Source organism: Meles meles, chromosome 8, assembly GCF_922984935.1.
Source record: "Meles meles chromosome 8, mMelMel3.1 paternal haplotype, whole genome shotgun sequence".
In the NCBI taxonomy this organism is placed as follows: domain Eukaryota; kingdom Metazoa; phylum Chordata; class Mammalia; order Carnivora; family Mustelidae; genus Meles; species Meles meles.
This window is the reverse complement of record NC_060073.1, coordinates 61,411,820-61,435,441: the sequence shown is the minus strand read 5'-3', so window position 1 is coordinate 61,435,441 and position 23,622 is coordinate 61,411,820. Positions and strand designations below refer to the sequence as shown.

General features: G+C 46.8%; 1 protein-coding gene and 1 pseudogene across 1 annotated transcript; both read left to right on the top strand.

Moving 5' to 3' along the window:
- Window positions 1-3,593: 3,593 nt before the first annotated feature.
- LOC123948780 lies at window positions 3,594-4,242 on the top strand (annotated as a pseudogene).
- Window positions 4,243-9,425: 5,183 nt separating this feature from the next.
- UCP2 (uncoupling protein 2) lies at window positions 9,426-16,056 on the top strand. The gene is made up of 8 exons (XM_046016598.1): window positions 9,426-9,581; window positions 10,546-10,703; window positions 12,998-13,222; window positions 13,397-13,607; window positions 14,332-14,526; window positions 14,616-14,717; window positions 15,052-15,232; window positions 15,603-16,056. Exons 3-8 carry the CDS (start codon window positions 13,097-13,099, stop codon window positions 15,715-15,717), a joined length of 930 nt encoding a protein of 309 aa, XP_045872554.1. The 5' UTR covers window positions 9,426-9,581; window positions 10,546-10,703; window positions 12,998-13,096; the 3' UTR covers window positions 15,718-16,056.
- The last annotated feature ends 7,566 nt before the right edge of the window (window positions 16,057-23,622 follow it).

Below are 23,622 nucleotides of genomic sequence, written 5' to 3'. Positions count from 1 at the left end.
CAGCTGAGGCCCCACAGGGAAGTTGGCATCTTAGCTCTGCACACCCATCCCCCACAACACACCCACAGACACTTACTCCATCAAGTCTTTAAGAGGAAATGTGCTCTGGGGCTCCTAGGTAGCTCACATGTTCTCGCTCTTTAAAAAAAAAAAAAAAGGAAGAAGAAAGAAAGGGAAAAAAAAAGTTTACTTTAAAAATGCACTTGGGCCGCCTGGGTGGCTCAGGTGGTTGGCTGGGTGTCTGCCTTTCGCTCGGGTCATGATCCCAGGGTCCTGGGATCGAGCCCCGCATCGGGCTCTCAGGGAGCCTGCTTCTCCGTCTTCCTCTGCCTGCTGCTCCCCCTGCTTGTACTCTCTCATGCTCTGTCAAGTAAATAAAAACTTTAAAAAAAAATTTGTTTTAATTAAAAAAAATAAATATGCACTTAATTTGGTGTGTGCCTGTGTGTCTATGTGTGCAGGGTATCTGTATGTATGTGTGAGTGTGTGTGTGTATGCAGGGATGATGAGAGGAGCTGGCCAGGTGAAGATCTGAGGAAGTGTTCCAGGATAAGGAAACAAGCAGCCCACAGGCCCTATGGGAATGAGCGTGACATGTTCAGAGAACAGAAAGAAGGCTGTGTGTGGCTGGCATAAAGTGAATGAGATGAATGTGAGATCATCCCTTTATTCATTCATCAAATATGTAAGAGCTGTGCCAGAGGCTGAGAAGTCAGAGGACAGCCAATCATTTGGAAAGTGTGGCAGAGAAAGGAAGGAGGGGGAAAAGCCACTGTAGAAGGGGTAGGAAAGTCCTGAGTGTTTCTTTCCGTTTACACACACAGAGTAGAAGAAAGGAAAGATTGAAGATAAGGGAAATAGATTGCAGAAACAAGATCCTGGAGAAAATAGAAGAGGACAGAATAATGGGGTAAGGTGGTAGGGATCACTCTGGAATGGATATGGAAAAGCCAGAAATAAAAAACAGCCATAAAGGCAAACATTTTGAAATGCAGGAAGCAAAATGAAAGCATTCTCCAGTCTTCCCATCGAAATTTCAGGAACAGTCACATAGGAGAGTCAGTTAGGGCCTAGAGAGTTATTTATTAAAAAGATCTTAAAAGCTCTTTCTTTCTCCCTTAAAATATAATTTAATGAAGAAACTGGGTCCTCTGATACACCCCTGGCACCGTTCTCTGTTCTCTGCCACGCTGAGCTGTCTGGAGCCCTCACCATGGGGAATTCCAAAGTGTAAGGCACCAGGCCCCGAGTGGGCTCCCCCCAGCTGTCTCAGGGCTCTCACACCACAAACATGGAGGTCCACATAGAGCACATCACCCGCAGAGCAAGCTGCTAGCCAATATGTGACAGGGTCTTTAAAATTCACAGAGAAAATATGCCAAATAGATAGTCCCCTACATACTCACCATCAGCTATGATACAGAAATATGAACGTGTCAAGAATGATGACTGCAAATACTTTGAGGACTTATTATACTCTAGATTTTTTCAGGCTTTACCTTCACCATTTATTCGATATTGTGGATCTGAAGATAATAATATTTTTGTATCATGCTGAGGTTACAGAGGACATTTTGAAAATAAGAGAAAAGTTCTGCTTCATTGTCCAATGTTATTAGAGCTGACTGACTAAGGTTTCTTGGCATTAAAAGCAGTAGTAGTACATTGATATTATGAATCAGTATAGATCAAATTTTTTCTTTTTGAAATTTGGAGGAGTGATCACCTACCAATAAAGCCAGTAGAAAATCCCACAGAGACATGGTAGGGAGTGTAAACTGGTCAGATCAAAAAATGATGTAAAAATATGCATCTTGCCTGAGAAATATACTATAGTTAAGATCATTGATTCAGGTCAGTCCTTAACTCTCTGGATCACTAGATTATAATATGTGCATAGTTTATATAATAAAGGATTTATTTATTTGAACCTATCAATCTCTGATGACAATTTCATTTTTTCTTAAGATTTTATTAATTTATTTGACAGAGAGAGATCTCAAGTAGGCAGAGAGGCAGGCAGAGAGAGAGGAGAAAGCAGGCTGCCAGTTGAGCAGAGAGCCCGATGCAGGGCTCGATCGCAGGATCCCAAGACCCTGGGATCATGACCTGAGCCGAAGGCAGAGGCTTAACCCACTCAGCCACCCAGACGCCCTGACAATTTCATTCTCTTGAAGGTTCTGTAATGAACTGAGTGCAAGATGACTAGTAATTACTTTGGAACTATAGTTCTTTCAATAGATAAGCATATTAATGCTGCTGAGCTTGCAAATGTCCTTGAGATACACTTATCTTTGGTCATGAATGATATGTCCAAGTATTGTTGATTGGGCCAACTTTGTGCATAAGAAGAGACAAGTAAGAAACCAGGATCAACCTCATTATCATGGTGGAATGTACCCTCTGTAAACAAATTTAAAAAGTAGTTTACATTGGGGCGCCTGGGTGGCTCAGTGGGTTAGGCCTCTGCCTTCGGCTCAGGTCATGATCTCAGCGCCCTGGGATCGAGTCCCGCTCTCTTCTCAGCGGCTCTCAGGCTCTCTTCTCAGCGGGGAGTTTGCCTCCTCCTCCTCTCTCTCTCTTTGCCTGCCTCTCTGCCTACTTGTCTGTCAAATAAATAAATAAAATCTTTTAAAAAAAGTAGTTTACATCCACAAAAGATATTCTTACTGGGGCAGGTGGAGAAAGTAGGAGTCCTGAATGAGAAGCTTTGCCAGCTCTGATACTGAAACTAGATCCAGCTGACACAACCTGTCCAAGGAGTATGGGTCCGTCCCTAGGATACACAAAGATACTGCTTCCCTATTTGACTCCACTATTACCTTTTTAATGATGGGAAATATTTCACCAAAAGTTAGCAAACTCTCACATGAGTCTCTGGACAGCTTCCTTACAGAATCAGTCAAAATACTTGGGAAGGACAAGCACAGACTACAGAGATATCTTGATCTGGCACTTAGAGAAACAAATACTGTCTGTGCATCGTAATGACAACCTGATTATGGTTTTCTTCTGAATCTCTTACACTGTAAACCCTTCTTGATTTGAACCCTACGACTTTCAGCAGACTTCTAAACAAAAAATACAAATTGCTTGTTTCCATGGCTCCTCTCACTAACAGATCCAACCCATTGGCAGGAGGACAGCTCAGCATTTTAGACCCATTATCCAGAAGTCACTACCCAGAAGTTAAATCCCCATTTTTTATTACTGTCCAAAAGTGTAAGACTTCAAAAACAGTCAGATATAATTCATGGTCATTATTAGGCACTAATAATGTCCTAGAGTCATAAACCTGAAGTAAGGGGCGCCTGGGTGGCTCAGTGGGTTAAAGCCTCTGCCTTCAGCTCAGGTCATGATCTCAGGGTCCTGGGATCGAGTCCCACATCAGGCTCTCTGCTCAGCGGGGAGCCTGCTTCCCCCTCTCTCTCTGCCTGCCTCTCTGTCTACCTGTGATCTGTCAAATAAATAAATAAAATCTTTAAAAAAAATAATAAACCTGAAGTAACTCCTACTTCATACATATTCACACATATTGAATGATGGGATGAGAGAAATTTTTCCCATTTGATAAAACAACTACAAGGAGAGGCATGAGTCATAAAGCATTGCAAATATTCAGAACAAAATGAGTTTGCAGGGATTTCTGTGGTTATGTCACCATGCTATACACTTCTAAACAACCTACAAACAGAAAACTTGGTGATGTTTCTGAGAAGAAAGGAGAACCTGATTTAACTTCCGGCTCAGAGCAAATGAACCTACAGAATCATTTGAAATAGTCACTGAGGAAGCAACTACAGATTCAACAACAAAACAGAACTCTGGTGTTGCCACAACAGAAGCTGACTGGTTTCCCCTTGAGCTGTGCTTTGAAATTCCTGGTTAGCTCTGAATTAAACGAGACCGAGACCGTTTGTAGGAAACCTGCCACACACAAACTTTGCAGAGAAAAAAGCCTTCAAAAACTCCATTCAGAACAAACAAACCACTCCATTCTGTTCAGAGAAAACTCTGTCTACATGTCCTGAATTTTTCATTCATTCTAGGAAAGAGCTTTAACACTGGATATTCACACTGAAGCCAGTTTTTCAAGTTTGCTTTACCATCTTATGCTGGTATGGATGTCCCACTTCCTGCAAATAATGCAATATTTAAAGACATGGAATCTTAGCAGTCTTATCAGAATGGATTAGAGGGTCACCCTCCTCACTCCTCACTGCTAATCTTCACTTGCAGTAATTTGATAACAACATGTGTTATTTACACTTGGTATTTTTTTTCTTTCTTAAAGCTAGCTTTATAGTGATGGTCCCTAAAAAGCATCCTGCTGGTGCCATGTAACTTATCACTTAAATTATGTTCAAAGTGTGTTGTGGTATAGTTTGGGAAATATTTAATATTGTTTGACATCTTGCTGATTATAGCACATCCTAATGCAACAAAGAGCTTCTTTATTCTTTTTAATATTTTATTTATTTGACAGAGAGAAAGAGCACAGGCAGGGGGTGTGGCAGTCAGAGGGGGAGGGAGAAGCAGGCTCCCCGCTGAGCAGAGACCACAATGCGGGGCTCCATCCCAGGACCCTGAGATCATGACCCAAGCTGAAGCCAGGTGCCTAACTGACTGAGCCACTCAGATACCCCAAACACTATATTTGTAATGTTGAATTAGAAAAACACTGCTAGGGCGCCTGGGTGGCTCAGTGGTTTAAGCCGCTGCTTTCGGCTCAGGTCATGATCTCAGGGTCCTGGGATCGAGTCCCACGTCGGGCTCTCTGCACTGAAGGGAGCCTGCTTCCCTCTCACTCTCTCTGCCTGCCTCTCTGCCTACTTGTGGTCTCTCTCTGTCAAAATTAATAAATAAAATCTTTAAAAAAAAGAAAGAAAGAAAGAAAAACACTGCTAAGGGGCGCCTAGGTGGCTCAGTGGGTTAAAGTCTCTGCCTTCGGCTCGGGTCATGATCCCAGGGTCCTGGGTTCGAGCCCCGCCTCAGGCTCCCTGCTCAGTGGGAAGCCTGCTTCTCCCATTCTCCCTGCTTGTGCTCCCTCTCTTGCTGTGTCTCTCTCTGTCAAAATAAATAAAATCTTTAGTATATGTGCTGCCGAAGCGAGCACCAAAATAATTAAAATCTTTAAAAAAAAATTCTTAATGCTTTATCAAACTTCTCAATACTGCATGTTTATTGTTTTATACTTTTTTTACTCTAAATACCAAGAAGTATTTTTATAAGAAGAGTTAAATCTCTTCCATTAGCTCCAAAAGCATAGGTAACAAAATATAAAATTAGACGAGATCTAGGTTTGATAAAGTAACGCATAAAATCACCATTACAATGTTCATAGTGACGGCTTATAAATGTTAGCAGTCATCATAAAGTTTATCCTTAGATCAACTCAAGATAAAAAATACAGTGTTGACTGCTAAAAAGTCTTTGTTTAAAAAAAAAAAAGAAAGAAAAAAGAACCTAGCGTCAATTAAAAAAAAGATTTATTTATTTGAGAGAGAGCTTTCAAGTGGAGGAAGGGGCAGAGGAAGAGAGGAGAGAGAGAGAGAAGCAAACTCCCCACTAAGTGGGGGAACCTGCTGGGAGGGAGGTGGGTGTCATCCCACAACCTGAGCCAAAATCGAGAGTTGGATGTTCAACCTACTGAATCACCCAGGTGCCCCTCAATTTTTTTTAAAGCAGTTCTTTGTGGGTGTTTGGGTGGCTCAGCCGGTTAGGCACCTGCCTTCAGCTTGGTTCATTATTTCAGGGTCCTAGCATTGAACCCCACTGTTGGGCTCTCTGCTCAGCGGGGAGCCTGCTTCTCCCTCCCCCTCTGCCTGCCACTCCCCCTGCCTGTGCTCTTTCTCTCTGTCAAATAAATATTAAAAAGAATAAAACAGCTCTTTGTTGCATTAGGATGTGCTATAATCAGCAAGATGCCAAACAATATTAAATGTTTCCCAAACTATACCACAACACACTTTGAACATCATTTAAGTGATAAGTTACACCACACCAGCAGGATGCTTTTTAGTGACCGTCACTATAAAGCTAGCTTTAAGAAAGAAAAAAATAGCAGGGAGCCTGTTTCTCCCTCTCCCTCTACCCTACCCCTACTCACCCGCAATCCCCCCACTCTACTTTCTCTCTCTCATGCTTGCTTTCTCAAATAAATAAAAAAAAATTTTTTAATAAAAATAAATAAAATCTTTTAAAAAATGCAATCAAATCATTTTGTGTTTATTTTCAGGGGTTAACATAGCCAACCTACTGAATATTTTAAAATTAACAGAGACATTTGAAGTGTCTAATATTTAATATTTTCTCATGTTGATTTTAATAACCTAATGCTTTCAATTTTCTATGGCATTCTTGTATCTTTTTCATTTTCAGTGTTTCAAATAGTTTGTATTTAAATTTTTTTTTAAGATTTTATTTATTTATTTGACAGACATCACAAGTAGGCAGAGAGACAGGCAGGGCGGAGTGGGGGCCGGGAAGCAGTCTCCCTGTTTTTTTTTTTTTTTTTTTTTTTTAAAGATTTTTTTATTTATTTATTTGTCAGAGAGAGAGAGAGAGAGAGCAAGAGCGAGCACAGGCAGACAGAGAGGCAGGCAGAGACAGAGAGAGAAGCAGGCTCTCTGTGGAGCACGGAGCCCGATGTGGGACTTGACCCCAGGACGCTGGGATCATGACCTGAGCCGAAGGCAGCCGCTCAACCAACTGAGCCACCCAGGCGTCCCAGCAGTCTCCCTGTTGAGCAGAGAGCCCGATGCAGGGCTGGATCCCAGGACCCTGAGATCATGACCTGAGCCGAAGGCAGAGGCTTAACCCACTGGGCCACCCAGGCGCTCCTGTATTTAAAATTTTTATGTTCTAAAACTGTAAATACAGTGGACTGTTTTCTGGTATGATTATCAACATTATAAACTTTGTCAGCTTAATTATTGGCACATATATTTACAACTAAACTGGGATATATATATATATATTCAATGAAACAGATGTGAGACAAGTTTTTAAAATGCACTGAACTGTCTACATTCTCTAATCTGTCTACAAGATCTCTAATGACTCAGACAATAGGCTTGCTAAAAGTCCAGGGATACAGTGTCTATAGCATTACTCTAATCTGCCCGCCTCCAACCAAAATAAGAGCATTTGGGGGTCTTGTTGCTTTTTTGTTTTGTTTTGTTTTCAAACTCTTGTGTTGAGAGAATTTGTTTTTTTTTTTTTTAAGATTTTATTTTTAAAAAAAAGGAAAAAGATTTTATTTACTTATTGACAGAGATCACAAGTAGGCAGAGAGGCAGGCAGAAAGAGAGGGGGGGGGGGCTCCCTGCTGAGCAGAGAGCACGATGCAGGGCTGGATCCCAGGACCCTGAGATCATAACCTGAGCCAAAGGCAGAGACTTAACCCTCTGAGCCACCCAGGCGCCCCTAGAGAATTTAACAGGATTTGTTCTTAAGGGATCCACACAGGGTCCTGGGAATCTCCACTTCTCTTTTTAAGTGTTCACACATGATCCTTTTAACAGCCCTTGAATTTTGCCAGGGATGATTAAACATTTCATGGGTATGCAGTCTTTGGAATCCAGATTCTTCCGTTTGTGCAGTCAGGGTGACACTCTCATCTTCAGGCCTTTAGTTGCATCCTGTTCTGTAGTTCAGCAGTTTCACCACCAGTCACAGGACATCCTGGGAATCATTTCGTTACAGCAACAGACAGAAGCTTGTGCAAAAGCTAGACCAGCTAGTGGATGGGAGCCTCCACAGGGCCAGAAAAAATTCTCTGGCTTGACTTCTCAGTTTCCACTTTGTTTTCTGCTTCTGCCAGGACCATGTGCTGGGTGTTTTTCTTTCCTGCTATAATTACCCAGGCCCATTCCAGTTATTCTCAGCTGACAATTTCTGCTTGTGGACAATTCAGAAAACAAACGCATGGAACCTGATAAACCAGGGTTTAAGTTGCGGCTCACCACTTCCTAGCTGTGTGACATTAGGCAGGTGATTTAACCCCTTTGGGACTCTTTCCTCATCTGTAAAATTTAGGTTAATATCAGCTTCACAAGATTATGCTAAGTATTCACACTGAACGTGAACCTGGTAATTGTAGTCAGCAAATGTTCACCTCCCCCCATCCTCCTATTACGCTTTTCCACGCATCTTCAACAGCAGCGCAAAGGGCACGCACTGAGCCTCTAGTCGCCCCTTGGAGTGTTGTGATAATAAAAATATAGGAAATAGGGGCGCCTGGGTGGCTCAGTGGGTTAAAGCCTCTGCCTTCGGCTCAGGTCATGATCCCAGGGTCCAGGTATCGAGCCCCGCATCAGGCTCTCCGCTCGCAGGGAACCTGCTTCCCCTCCTTTCTCTCTCTGCCTACTTGTGATCTCTGTCAAATAAATAAATAAAATCTTTAAAAAAATATATAGGAAATAGCTTCCTGCTCTCGAGAATTTTACAATCTAGTCAGTAAAACTACTCTACCTCAGTCAATCCCTCAAAACAGTCCTGAGAGGCTGAAAGATGAGAACAGGAAGAAAGGGACAGAGAGGCGTAGCGTACTAGGGCGAAGAAGAGTCCGATCTCCTTCTACTCCCCAAACGTCATATTTGTTCCAGCCACAGGACCCAACTGCTGTTTTTTTATGTGCCTGTCGCCCCGAGAAGACCGCCAGCCCCCTGAAGACGAGCCAGGTTCAGCTCATCTAAATCAATTTCTCATCTCGGGGCTGGGCGAGCAGCAGGCCCGGGCCCTGTTCCGCCTTCACACTCGCGCGGCACCGGCCCGAGCACTCGGCTGCAAGTGAGGGCGGGAGCGTCACGCTCGGCGCCCGCGTCCCACCCAGATCGGAAAATCCCCCGGGTCCCCAGGGCAAAGCGGGGGTGCGGCGGGAGAAGGCGGGAAGCCCGGCCGCCAAGGGCGGCCGTTGGCGGTTACCCGCCACCGGCCGCTGCAGCCCGGATTGGCTCCTTCCGCGGGCAAAGCGGCCGCTTAACCAATCGCCAGCGGTCGGGAGGCCCCGCCCAGCCAGAGCGGCGGGAGGCGGGCGTCCCGTTTGCCTGGTCCGGGGGTCGCGGACTGGGCTGGTGAAGCAGGGCAGGCAGTGCTCTCCACCCGACCCTCTGGGGCGCTGTTAGAAAGAGCCCTGGCGGGGTGCCGGGGTAGACAGGCTTGTGGGACCCTGAACAGGCCTCTGCTCCTTTCCAGGCGTCAGCCTTGCCATTCTCAGCAGGAGGTTGGCCGACCGGGGGGGAAGGGGGGTAGGAGGCGGAGCGACGGAGTGACCCTACGGGCGCACGAACGGGTAAACGCGGGAATCCGCCAGCACGGAATGAGAGTGGAGAAAGTCGCGCAGAGAATCTTGGGCGTGACTGCCCTTGCGGAAAGGCGGGAGCTAGAAGGTCACCTCCCCCGACCCCACCAGAGCCCGCAGGCCCCGCCCCCCAGACCCAAACCGCCCAGCAGGCCCCGGGGACCCCCCACTGCAAGCTCGCCAGCGGCTCACTAGGACCGAGAACCGTCTGCTCTCCCTCCACGCGCTCACCGCCGGCAAACAGATCCGCCGGCACTCGTGTTCTCCCTGCTGCCGGGTGAGCCTGGGCCCCGCCCGCCCCAGCCCTGCGCCAGCTACACCTGCGGCAAGCCCGCAACCCGGCAACGCGGATCCGCGCCCTTCCCTCTCTTTAACTTACCTCCTCTTCTCCCAGCCTATCTCTTCCCTCTTTTTCCTTATCTCTTTTATTTCACTCTTTTTCTCTCTCCCTTTTGTTCTTACCGCTCAGGTTCAGTTGCCTGTAATTGAAGCCTCCTCTTCCACTCTCTCCGCTCGGCCTGGATGCCCAGCCCCGGCTTGGGTGGGGGGGCCTTCCGCGCGTCCACGACGATCTGAATGACCTTCCCCTCCCGAGGAAGAGGAGGTTTTGAGTTTTTGAGTAGGGCCTGCCCCCAGCCCTTCTATCCTCCTCACAGCCCGCACCTGGGGCCTAGTCGACTCTCAAGAGAGGCTTTGACCTATCATGACCTTTTTACAACAGTCGCGTTCGTCAGTCTGCTGTGTTGGGGAGTGCTTCTACAGAGAGTGCCACTAAAGCAGAAATCTGGAAGGGAGTAAAGGCGTGATACTAAGCAGACTGGGGAGGGGGTACTCCTGGGTTCATCCCCCACACACACACAGTTTGTGCACTTAATTAGTCCCCAGCTGCCGTGGGTGAAATGGACCCTGTTCCTTTCTCCTCCCCACCTCCCAGCTTAAGGACTGTGGGTTTTTGTGCCTCCCGTAGGTGGCACTTTCCTTGCTGGAGTGTGATCCTTTAAGAAAGATTTCCCTTTCTAAACCCTCCTCTTGGGGCGCCTGGGTGGCTCAGTCGGTTGAGCCTTGGACTGTGGGCTTCCGCTCAGGTCAGATTCTGGGGGTGTGGGTTCCAGCTGGTATTGAGCTCTGTGCTCAGCAGGGAGCCGGCTTAAGGTTTTCTCCCTCCCTCTGCCCCTCCCCCCAGGCACATGATCTCTCTCTCTCTCTAAAATAAATAAACTCTCCTCTGCCCTCATCCACAGGACACATAGTATGTCTATTAGGTGTTTCGTCTCCCAGCCATTTTCTATGGAAAACCAATGGGATCGGGCCATGATAGCCACTGGCAGCTTTGAAGAATGGGATGCCTTTAGAGAAGCTTGATCTTCAGAGGCCTCATCGTGAGACCCTACAAAGCCGGGTAAGAGTCCAGTCTGAGGGAGGGGCCCCTGCTGCCTACAGCAGCAGCCTTTTGGCCTGGGGGCTGGCGTCTGTAGAATATTAGCAAAAATAACTACCACCCCTCCCAGTGAAATTGCTCTTCAGAGTTCACAAAGCACTTTCATATATTCCAGGTCTCATTCTGTCCTTTAAGCTGACCTTGACAAGCCAGGGATGGCGGTCCCCCATATTTACAAAGGAAGAAATTGAAGCCTAGATGGGACAGTGATTAGCCCTTGGTCATCCTGGAAGTCTGCAGCAGAGCTAGGACAGAATTTCTCCAAGCTTGAGTATTACACTTCTTAGTAGGGTCTTTACCACCAATGACCCCATACTCACGTCTCTGAAGGACCTGGGCAAATCCAACGTTTGAAATGGCAAGTGAGCCTCTGTGCACCTGTCTTTGAGATGGACAGGGGCTGGGTCTTGTTCTTCTCTGGCCCTCACAGCACTGCAGCCTAGCTCAGGGTCAGGACACGATGGACCCCAGAGAAGGGACATGGTTTGCCTGAATCTTCTCAGAACGGTCAAATTGGCATGAGAGAACTTGGGCGTTAGACTTCCTTGCAAAAGCCTTACCTATGCCGGGGCTGAGAAAACAGTGGGAGAGAAATGTTCTGGACACCAGCGCAAAGCAAATTGCATAAGCTTTGGAACCTATACACGTGGCTCTGGCTAAGTTCCCTCCTCTGTGACATGGAAGTAAGGCAGCCACCTCACAGGGCTGTTCTGAGGAGTGAGCTAACAGTGCTCCCACCAGTGGGGTGGGGAAGGTATGGAACACGTCCTGGGGGATAGTTAGGTCAGGCAGGGAACCTGGGGTGTCTGAAGCACTTTCATCAACCCGTTCTGCCGTATGACTCCCAATCTTCACTGAGCCTCATGTGGCCAGGTTCCAGGGAAGCTCAAATAAGACCAGGTCCAGCCTATAGGAGCTCTGGGTACAGCTGAGTGGTGAGGAGCCTCTGGATTTCACTGTTTGCCCCAGCTACCTGGAGTGAGCAGCCCAGGAGGAAGCAGCTGTTTGCTTCCATGGGTCTTTGTGTACTCAATGAACTCCAACCACAATCCTCCTTCTGCTGGCCAGCATTTCGCTCATGGCCCCAGTGACAAGGGCGGCCAATCAGGCTGGGCTCAGAGCAGCTGCTCCTGAAGTCAGAGAAGTGAGCTCAGCGAAGACAGAAGCAGGTCACCCTCCCCCACTGGGCCGTTGGGCTCACTTCCTCCCCAGCCCATGGGGGCAGCAGAGAAGGGTGTTGTTCCAACTTTGAGAACAAAATGGAGTGTTTGGTTTCCTGTTTCACTCTTGATAGCTCTGACCTGCACCTCCCCAAGCCTGCCCCTCCTGTGAAGATGGTGGATCCCCTGTGTTGAAGGAGAGGATACTGGCCAGAGAAGGAGCCGGTTTTCCCTGCATCGCACAGTCGTCCAGGGGGAGAGAGTCCAGGGCCTGTGTACCTGCTCTCAGCCCTGAGAGTTGCCCAGGGCTAAATAAATATCACCTTCTCTGATCACACACTCTTCCTTACTTCTCTCCTGATGGAGTTAGTTGTTCCCTCCCCATTTTGAGAATGTGTCCTGCAGGCCCCAAATGCAGCTTGAATTACCTGCCCATCCCCTGTGCCAGACAGTAAGGCCCCTCTGGGCCTTGTCTCCCGTCTCTCAGTAAACCAACGCCCAGCAAAACAGTCTTGAAAGAATGACTCTAGAGAGCCCCAGTGGCGCAGGCTTGAGAAGAGAATGAGAATAATGGGCTGGGAAAGGGTTGAACTGGTCTTGCCATTCCTTTTTTTTTTTTTTCCCCCTAGACTTAGGCAATTTCAGACCCATAGGAACCTCTTCTGCTTAAGAAATCCAGGGCATAAGCTGTGAGTTTGTGCCTCTCAGGTCTTGGTCTGACCACAACATTTTCCACACTTCTGCCTGTCTTCCAGACCTGCGGAAGCAGGAATGTGGGCATCACCAGTGAGCTCTCTGCACCCAGCACACAGAAAGCTGGGGCTTTGAATCAGAGGCACTGACTTATCCCGCTAAGATAGCCGGGAGCCGGACTCTCCCTGCAAGTCCGGGAAAAGGAGGGGCCGCTTCACAAAATGTGTTCTCCCCAAGCAGGAATCGCTTCTCCAGCCCCACTATGAGTAGCTCCAGAGCTCACGAGGTTGCTCTGGTTCTTGCTTAGGGACGTGGTACTGTCAGGGAAGGTAGGGGTGGGGTGGTGAGCAGGGAAGGACTGGGCATACTGCTGCTAATGGGACTTCTCTCTCCTTGGCTTAGATTCCGGCAGAGTTCCTCTGTCTCGTCTTGTTGCTGCCTGAAAGTGTTCCGTTCACTACTCTTTTTCCATCTCCTGGGAGGTAGCGGGATATCAGCATTATGGTTGGGTTCAAGGCCACAGATGTACCCCCTACTGCCACGGTGAAGTTCGTGGGGGCTGGCACAGCTGCCTGCATTGCAGATCTCATCACCTTTCCTCTGGACACCGCGAAAGTCCGGCTGCAGGTGAGAGGATGAAGCCTGGGGTTCCTGCTATTGTCTGGTCTGCTCTGCCCCAAGACACAGACTCCGTAAGGGCCGGGGAAATGTTTAGAACTGTAAACTTTGGAGCATAGGGATGGCAGGAGATGGAGAGCGCAACCTGCCTTATCCATATAACCACCCACCTTGACCTTGCAGATCCAAGGAGAGAGGCAGGGGCCAGTGCGGGCTGCGGCCAGCGCCCAGTACCGCGGCGTGCTGGGCACCATTCTGACCATGGTGCGCACCGAGGGCCCCCGCAGCCTCTACAGTGGGCTGGTCGCCGGCCTGCAGCGCCAAATGAGCTTTGCCTCCGTCCGCATCGGCCTCTACGACTCTGTCAAGCAGTTCTACACCAAGGGTTCTGAGCGTGAGTATGGGACTGGGCCTTAGGCCCCTTGGCCTTTTCTTCGTTGTGATGATTTATCCATCAAATCATCCTTGATTGATGATTTGCTGCATAGCCCCTTTATGCTTCCAGATTCTTAGGCTAGTTCCTTAGAGGAACTGAGAACTGGAAGGGACCTTGATTCTCCTAATGATTCCTGAACACCTGGGCTGTGCTAAGCTCTGTGCAGGGCGTCGTCCCAGGACAGTCCTCACAACTGCTCTGAGAGTAGATGGCATCATCCCCAGATGAAAAGACTTGAGTCTTGCTGGGTGGAAAGGACTTGGCCAAGAGTACACAATGGGGAGCCAGAAAAACACAGCCAGGACTTTTGTCTCCAAGGCCACTCTTCCATTTCGTCTCCTCAGCACGCCTTGCCCACCCTCCATTTTACACATGTGGAAACTGAGAAGGCCACTTCTCTCTGAGCCTTGGTTTTCACATTTGTCAAATGGAAAGGATTGTGATTTCTCAGGGCATGTACCCTCTTGAGCTAAGTCTCACTTTGTCCTACTCCTTGCTGTGACCCTGTGCATAGCAAGTAATAGACCTCCACAGTGTTACTTTCTTTAATGCAAAGAGTTTTTCGAGCAAGAGCTTATCTGAATCCTATTCCCAAAAGGCCAGAGATGAGGTGGTTTTGGTGAGGAGAGGTGGAAACTGAGTCCAATCCCCCTAGGCACTGACGCCCACGGTTCTCCCACAGATGCCGGCATCGGGAGCCGCCTCCTGGCAGGCAGCACCACAGGTGCCTTGGCTGTGGCTGTGGCCCAGCCCACAGATGTAGTAAAGGTCCGGTTCCAGGCTCAGGCCCGGGCTGGAAGTGGCCGGAGATACCAAAGCACTGTTGATGCCTACAAGACCATCGCCCGAGAGGAAGGGTTCCGAGGACTCTGGAAAGGTTTGTGTCCGTGTATCAGGTGTTTCTTCTTCCCGATCCTCCTTCTCCCCTATTCTCTGGTCTCCAATTGGTACTCTTTCCTCCTGTAGGGACCTCTCCCAATGTTGCTCGTAATGCCATTGTCAACTGTGCTGAGCTGGTGACCTACGATCTCATCAAGGATGCCCTCCTGAAGGCCAACCTCATGACAGGTGAGTTAGAGTAATTGGTGCTGGGTCTGGCCTTTCCCACAATCTGGGAGCAGATGCGGGAGTCTGGTTGCCTGAGGACTACATCTTTTCATCCTGCTTCCCCTATGCTTGTGGAATGAGTTTAGATTTACCATATTGAAGCCTGCTGGGATGTAGCTCCCACTTTGCACACTGAGGCACTGAGGCAAAAGGACTCTTAGATCATCAGGAGAAGTCCCAGCTGGAGTGTCTCTCTCTTAAAACCATCAGACCCCTAAGTTACTTTAATAATCCCTTTCCTTCTGGAATGATGGGGTGAGGAGTCCTGACCGCCTCTCCTGCTCCTCCCTGGCAGATGACCTCCCTTGCCACTTCACTTCCGCCTTCGGGGCGGGCTTCTGCACCACTGTCATCGCCTCCCCTGTCGATGTGGTCAAGACGAGATACATGAACTCTGCCCTGGGCCAGTACAGCAGCGCTGGCCGCTGTGCCCTCACCATGCTCCAGAAGGAGGGTCCCCGAGCCTTCTACAAAGGGTGAGCCTTTGATCCGTCCCACCCAATTTGAAGCCTCTTGGCTGCCCATACCTACACACAGATGGGAGAGAACCACCTGCAACCAGGTGTCAAGCTACTCTGATCCCGGTCCTGGTATTTCACCAGCGTTTTCTCCTGCTCTTAACTACTTCCAGAGTTGTCATCCCTACTTTGTTGGTACTAAAATGGAGACTCCCGGGGGATTCTTGGCTCACAGCCACACAGCTATGGGCCTGTGTTCCCTGAGCGCTCTTAGCCTCCTTGGGGGCAGAGCAGCTGGGTTGGATTGGATACCACGGGTGAGTGGGAGGTGGGGTGCCCTCAGGAGTCACCAGATTACCCTCTGTGACCTGTGTTTTCTCTCTTCTAGGTTCATGCCCTCCTTTCTCCGTTTGGGTTCCTGGAATGTGGTGATGTTTGTCACCTATGAGCAGCTCAAACGGGCCCTCATGGCTACCCGCACTTCCCGGGAGGCTCCCTTTTGAGCATCTCCTGCTGCTGAGCCCACCACCTCTAGCTTTGGCTTTGGCTTTGGCTCAGCTCTAGCCAGGCCGTGCTTCCCTTCCCTCTCTCCTCACCCCTTCCTTCCACTCCCTTTCCCACCACCTCCCTTTCCTCTCCCCACATTCTCACCCTTCTTCCCTACCTCATCTCCCCATCGCCTCTCAGTCCCAGTAAGAGTTGACCCCAGCTGACACTGTAAGAGGCCTGGCACCAGCCAGGATCCCAAGCCTTCAATTGCTTGAAAAGTTAAGCCCAGCTCTTTGTTCTGCCCCCAAGCCCAGCCCAGCCAGCATGTCACCCATAAAACAGGTTCAACCTTGGTGTCTCCTCCCTCTCTCATAGCTCTTACAGAGGTTTTGGTCCAGTGGGCCCTTTTGGTACCTAACTTAGAAAGGTATGACCTACCTTCTGCTTCCAGCATCCAATCTGGGGCCCATGGAGGTCATTCTGTCCATTTCTCTTCCCAGACCGGGCCCAGGGCTTAGATGGCCAGTGAAGGAGCAGCCGGGGCAACAGTGGCTTCACTCGCACCAGGTCACGTCACCCATGCCTGGTACTCCAGCACCTGCCTTTCTATACCCTCTAGCTGGCCCCTGTTTATCTGCAAAGTGAGTGTGTTCCTGTCTGCCCTACATCACCTGTGCTTCTTGGAGGACTTAGAGAACTTGGGAACCTTAGATGCTATGAACTTAGTTTATTCCATTCTACAAATGGGAAACCTTCCCAAAGTCCCCGACCTAGTGAAGCAAAGTCAGGCCGTTTCTCGTCCTCCAGTCATGCCTTTAGGGGGTAGTATTCCTGCACTGGATGGGACAGGCTGCAAGGCGAACAGGTGGCCTCAACCTGAGGATACTTTCATTTGGAGTCGCAGCCTCTCCCTGGGCTCGAGATCCCAAGGAGGCAGTGCCAAGCCAGGACTTAGGCTGCACACGGTGTCAACCTCCCTGTCCCTAGCACCTTTTCTTAGGCAGGAAAGCAGATTTTATATCTGTTTCAAGGGGTTGGGGACTCTGAAGTCCTGGGATGCTGAGGCATCTTGTGCAGAAGCAGGCCCTTTTTATAGCTGCTGGAAGAAGCTGAAGGTTGAGACCAGTCATGCAAGCAAGGACATACAGGAAGTCAGCAACGGAACCGGGGCCAGGACTCAGGCTCCTCCCTCCCCCCGTGGACTCTTCATGCAAGGACCAGTGCTGGAGTCCTTTGGAAAGTGTTGGGCAGCTGTGGAGCCAGGCTCAGAGAACATGACTCCCCTCTTCCAGCTGCCTAAAGCAGCTAATACTACTGCTCCTTCCCCACTGGTCAGAGCTGGAGGCTCAGCCGTTCAGTGCTTTGGCAAGGGGTCCAGTCCCCGGGACGGAAGTAGGGCCCCGGATTCCTCACCTTACTTCCTAGCGTCTGACAAATTGAGCTGGGGTCTCAGTCCCTGAGAGAGACAGGGTTGGGTGCCATGAACCAAGCCAAAGTGAAGGTGGTAAGCAGCCCAGTGGGGCTATTGTCTGCTGGGCTGCAGGGAATCAGCATAAATGGAGGACCAACCCTCCTACACCCTAATTCTCATGTTAGTCCTGGGAGGCAGGACTCGCTGTTAATGCACCAGAAGAAAGGGTCAATTTGTTGCCCTAGGCATGTCAGCTGATCCATTCATCAGCCTTATGTCCCAGATACTAGGATGGACACAAGGCCACTGGGCTCCATCATGGTTCTGGGCATGATCCTGGGACAGTGAGGAGCTGGGGGAGGTGGCAGAAACCACTGGGCAGCATATCTGTAAGCCTCAGTAATTTAGTAACCCGTCCTCACGGCCTATAAAATGAATATAGGCCAAGCCAGCCTGCTTTGCCTGCCAGATGAGATAGCACCGAAGATCATGGAGGTAATAGAAATCTCATAAAGGTCTTTCATCAGGCCTAAAAGCACTTTTTAGTGCTTTTTAGAAACTTCCTTCAGAGTTTCACCATGAAAAGGCTAGAGGCAGGCTTTGCTCCTGGCCTAGCGGAGACACAACATGAGCACCACACTCTCACCCACTTCCTCACTGTCAGCAGAGGGCAGCTGGCACCACCCCTCCACCAGCCATGCCTCAGGGCAGAGTCCACTTCATCTGGTTTCCATAAGGCCCACAAGACCAGGGTTGTAATCTTTGCTGTAAGAAACAGGCTCAGGCGAAGTGATTGGCCCCTGGCATATGCCTGAGGTGTAGCTGATTCCAAGGCCCACATTCCTTAAGGACTGCAGAGGTGCTCCCTAGAGCCCTGGTCCAGATTCCCCATCTCAAGGGCAGCTCCTGCTGTGTTCTCCCTGATGGTTTTTAAATGGCTGACTGGTGCTACTGAAACCACATTTAAGGAAAAACCTTAAGCTTGGGAGTGCTTTGAATGGGGGGATCCAATATGGACAACATGGGCGCCTTTTCTGTTACCCCTGAAGTCCCTCCATAAAAGTGGCCAGCTACTCTCAGAAGCTTGGATGTATCCTAGCCCAAACCCAGACTCAAAAGACAGAAGAGTTGCATGCCACACTTGCTCATGGATGGTAGGCAGGTTGGGGAGGTAGGTGTGCTCTACATGGGCCCAGCTGGGCCTGGAGGCCATAGCAGCAGCAATGCTGGAACCCTGATACCCAAGCAGTGAGTTCAAGTACATTCACCAATGACTCAGTCCTCAAGCAGCCTGCAGGGGAGTTATGAATAGTAACATCCAGGAGGTCTGTGGCAGGGCCGGGAGTGGAACCCAGTTTGCCTGCCTCACACTCCACCCTACCTAGAGGCAGCCCAGGACCCACTATGTAGATGGAATTGAGGCTGGTGAGGAAGAAATCAAAGCCATTTCCAGCGCTGTGTCCTTAGTGTTGCCTCTAAGCAGGACGAGTCTGGGAGTAGCCTTCAAAGTTCTGATGACATCTTTGTCCCATGTAACCTTGACAAGTGTTTTCTTCTCTGTGCTTCCTGTCCATAGTACGGCCATATAACACTCTAGAGACTGTCCCTGGTAAAGATTTTGTGTCATGAGAAATCAGAGCAGAGTGGGGACCCACAGAGGCCACACAGCTCTGCCCTACTCTATCAACCTTGAGAGCATACAGGCTCCGAACCTTCAGGGATCTACCTGGTCATGGAAAACCAGGACAAGGAGGCAGTACTGACCACCAGGGACCTAATCTGTATGGACATAAGTTGGAACTAGAGAATAACAATTATAAAGGTACTGGGCTAGGAAAAAAAGCATAGAAGACACTAGAGAATCCATTCCTGGAGAAATAAAAGAGCTAAAATCTAAAGTTAAAATCAAAAAGGCTATTAATGAGATGTAATAAAAAAAAATGGAGGCTCCAATGCTAGGATGGATGAGGCAGAAGAGAGAATCAGTGATACAGAACATAAAATGATGGAGAATAAAGAAGCTGAGAAAAAGAGATAAGCAACTGCTGGATCACGAGGGGGAGAACTCAAGAGATAAGTGATAACATAAAGCAAAACAATATTAAGATAATTGGGATCCCAGAAGAAGGGGGAGCAGAAGGTATATTGGAGCAGAGAATTTCCCTAATATGAGGAATGAAATGCATTCAAGTCCAGGAGTCACAGAGAATCCCCCTCAAAATCAATAAAAATAGGTCAACATCCTGACAAATGACAGTGAAATTTGCAAATCTCAGAGACAAAGAGAAAATCCTGAAAGCAAGTCAGAACAAGAGGTGTATAACCTACAAGGGCAGAAACAGACCTATCCACAGAGACCTGGCAGGCCAGAAAGGACTGGCATGATATATTCAGGGCACTAAACAAGAAAAATATGCAGCCAAGAATACTTTATCCAGCTAGGATATCATTAAAAATGGAAGGAATGATAAAAAGCTTGCAGGACAAAGAGAAACTAAAAGAATTTACTAAACTACCCCTACAAGTAATATTAAAAGGGATCTTTTAAGGGAAGAGAAAACCCAAAAGTAACACAACAGAAAGGAACAGTGACAATATACAGAAACAGTAACTTTACAGGTACTCTACAATGGCATTAAATTCACATCTTTCAGTGCTTACTCTGAATATAAATGAGCTAAATGCCCTAATCAAAAGATGTAGGGTATCAGATTGGATAAAAATGCAAAACACATTGATATCTGCCAGATCCCCAGATTTTATTTTTATTATTTTTTTTAAACTGTAAATTTTATTATGCAGAATAATTGGAATCTTCCAGGGTTATAGGTACTGGGATCTTAAGAAAACAAATTAGGTTTTAAACCAAGACTGTAATAAGACATGAGGAAGGACACTATATCATAATTAAAGGGTCTATCCAACAAGAAGATCTAACAATTGTAAATATTTATGCCCCAAACATGGGAGCAGCCAATTACATAAACCAATTAATAACAAAATGAAACACATTGATAATAACATAATAATAGTAAGGGACCTTAACACCCCACTCACTGCAGTGGACAGATCATCTAAGCAGAAGATCAACAAGGAAATAAGGGCTTTGGATGACATACTGGATGGGATGGACATCACAGATATACTGAAAGCACTCCATCCTAAAGCAACAGGATACACATTCTTCTCTAGTGTATCGAACATTCTCCAGAATAGATCACATACAGGGTCACAAGTCAGCTCTCAACTGGTACCAAAAGATTGGGATTATTCTCTGCATATTTTTGGCCTACAATGCTTTGAAACTTCAGCTCCATCACAAGAGAAAATTTGGAAAGAATTGAAATACACGGAGGCTAAAGAGCATCCTACTAAAGAATGAATGGGTCAACCAGGAAATTAAAGAATTCTAAAACTTCATGGAAACAAATGAAAATGAAAATACAACTGTTCAAAATCTTTGTGATTCAGCAAAGGTGGTCCTAAGAGAGAGGTATATAGCAATACAAGCCTTTCTCAAGAAACAAGGTCTAAATAATACAACCTAACCTTACACCTAAAGGAGCTGGAGAAAGTACAGCAAGTAAAGCCTAAATACAACAGGAGAAGAGATTTAATAAAGAGTAAAGCAGAAATCAATGAAATAAAAACCCAAAGAATAGTAGAAAAGATCAACAAAACTAGGAGCTGGTTTTTTGAAAGAATAAGATGGATAAATCCCTGGGCAGACTTCTCACAAAGAAAAAAGACAGGGTCCAAATAAATAAAATCATGAATGAAAGAGGAGAAGTCACAACAAACACTGAAAAAAATACAATTATAAAAACATTATGAGCAAGTATATGCCAACAAATCTGAAAGAAATTGATGCATTCCTAGAAAAATATAAACTACCAAAACTGAAACAGGAAGAAATAGAAAACCTGAACACACCCATAACCAGCAAGGAAACAGAAGCAGTCAAAAATCTACCCACAGACAGAAGTTTAGGGCCAGATGGCTTCCCAAGGGAATTCTACCAAACATTTAAAGAAGAATTAATACCTATTCTTCTGAAGCTGTTTCAAAGAATAGAAATGGGAGAAAAACTTCCAAACTCTACGAGACCAGCATTACTTTGATCCCCAAACCAGACAAAGACCCCATCAAAAAGGAGATTTACAGACCAATACCTGGTGAACATGGATGCAAAAATTCTCACCAAGATATTAGCCAGTAGAATCCAACAATACATTAAAAGGATTATTCACCACAAACAAGTGGAATTTACTCCTGGACTGCAACCATAGTTCAATATCTGCAAATCAATAAATGTGATACACTACCTAAATAAAAGAAAGGACAAGAACTGTATGATCCTCTCAATAGATGGAGAAAAAGCACTGACAAAGTACAGCATTCTTTCTTTTTTTTTTTTTTAAGATTTTATTTATTTATTTGACAGACAGAGATCACAAGTAGGCAGAGAGGCAGGATGAAGCAGGCTCTCTGCTCTGCAGAAAGCCCTATGTGAGGCTCGATCCCAGTACCCTGGGATCATGACCTGAGCCGAAGGCAGAGGCTTTAACCCACTGAGCCACCCAGGTGCCCCAGCATTCTTTCTTGATTAAAATCTTCACACTGTAGGGATAGAGGGAACATACCTCAATATCATAAAAACCATGTATGAAAAGCCCACAGCAAATACCATTTTTTAAAAAAGACTTTATTGATTTATTTGAAGACAGAGATCACAGTAAGCAGAAAGGTGGAGGGGAGGGTGGATCCAGGTTCCCTACTGAGCAGAGATCCTGATGCAGGGCTCAATCCCAGGACCCTGAGATCATGACCTGAGCTGAAGGCAGAGGCTTAACCCACTGAGCCACAAGGCGTCCCACAAATATAATTCTTAATTGGGAAAAACTGAGAGCTTTTCCCCTAAACTCAAGAACACAGCAGGGATATCCACTGTCACCACAGCTGCTCAACATAGTTCTGTTCAACATAGTAACTTGCCTCAGCATTCAGACAACAAAAATAAAAGTCATCCAAATCAGCAAGAAGAAGTCAAACTCACACTCTTTGCAGAAGACATAATAGTCTATGGGGAAAACCCAAAAGACTCCAACCCAAAATTGCTAGAACTCATACAGGAATTCATCAAAGTGGAGGGATACAAAATCAATGCACAGAAATCAGTTGTATTTCTTTACACATAAAATGAGACAGAAGAAAGAGAAATTAAGGAGTCGATCCCATTTACAATTGCACCCAAAACTATAAGACACCTAGGAATAAACTTAACCAAAGAGGCAAAGGATCTGTACTCAGAAAACTATTGAACACTCATGAAAGAAATCAAGGAAGACACAAAGAAATGGAAAAATATTCCATGTTCATGGTTTGGAAGAACAAATATATTTTTTAAATGTTTTATTTATTTCACAGACAGAGATCATAAGTCAGACAGAGATCACAAGTAGGCAGAGAGGCAGGCAGAGAGAAAGGGGGAAGCAGGCCCCCCGCTGAGTGGAGAGCCTGATGTGGGGCTTGATCCCAGGATCCTGGGATCATGACCTGAGCTGAAGGCAGAGGCTTTAACCCACTGAGCCACCCAGGCGCCCCTGGAAGAACAAATATTGTAAAAATGTCTATGCTACCTATACATTCAATGCAATATACATTCAATATGTATATACATTCATTATAATACCTATCAAAATGCCATCAATGTTTTTCACAGAACTGGAACAAATAATCCTAGAATTTGTATGGAACCAGAAAAGAGCCTGAATAGCCAAACGAATGTTGAAAAATAAAACCAGAGCTTGTGGCATTACAATTCCAAACTTCAAGCTCTATTACAAAGCTGTAATCATCAAGACAGCATGGTCCTGGTACAAAAACAGACACATAGATCAAAGGAACAGAATAGAGAGCCCAGAAATGGACCCTCAACTCATGGTCAACTAATCTTCGACAAAGCAGGAAAGAATATCCAATGGAAAAAGGATAGTACCTTCAACAAATGGTGCTGGGAAAATTGGACAGCCACATGCAGAAGAATGAAACTGGGCCATTTCATTACACCATACACAAAAATAAAATCAAAATGGATAAGAGACCTCAATGTGAGACAGAAAACCAACAAAATCCTAGAGAACACATGCAGCAACATCTGTGACCTCGACCACAGGGACTTCTTGCTAGACATGTCTCCAAAGGCAAGGGAAACAAAAATGAACTATTGGGACTTCATTAAGATAAAAAGCTTTTGCACAGCAAAGAAAAAAGTCAACAAAACCAAAAGACAACTGACAAAATGGGAAAAAAAATATTTTCAAATGCTTTATATAAAGGGCTAGTATCAAAAATCTATAAAGAATTTATCAAACTCAACACCCAAAGAACAAATAATCCAATCAAGAAATGGGCAGAAGACATGGACAGACATTTTGCCACAGAAGACATCCAAATGGCCAACATACACATGAAAAAACAATATCACTCAGCATCAAGGAAATAAAAA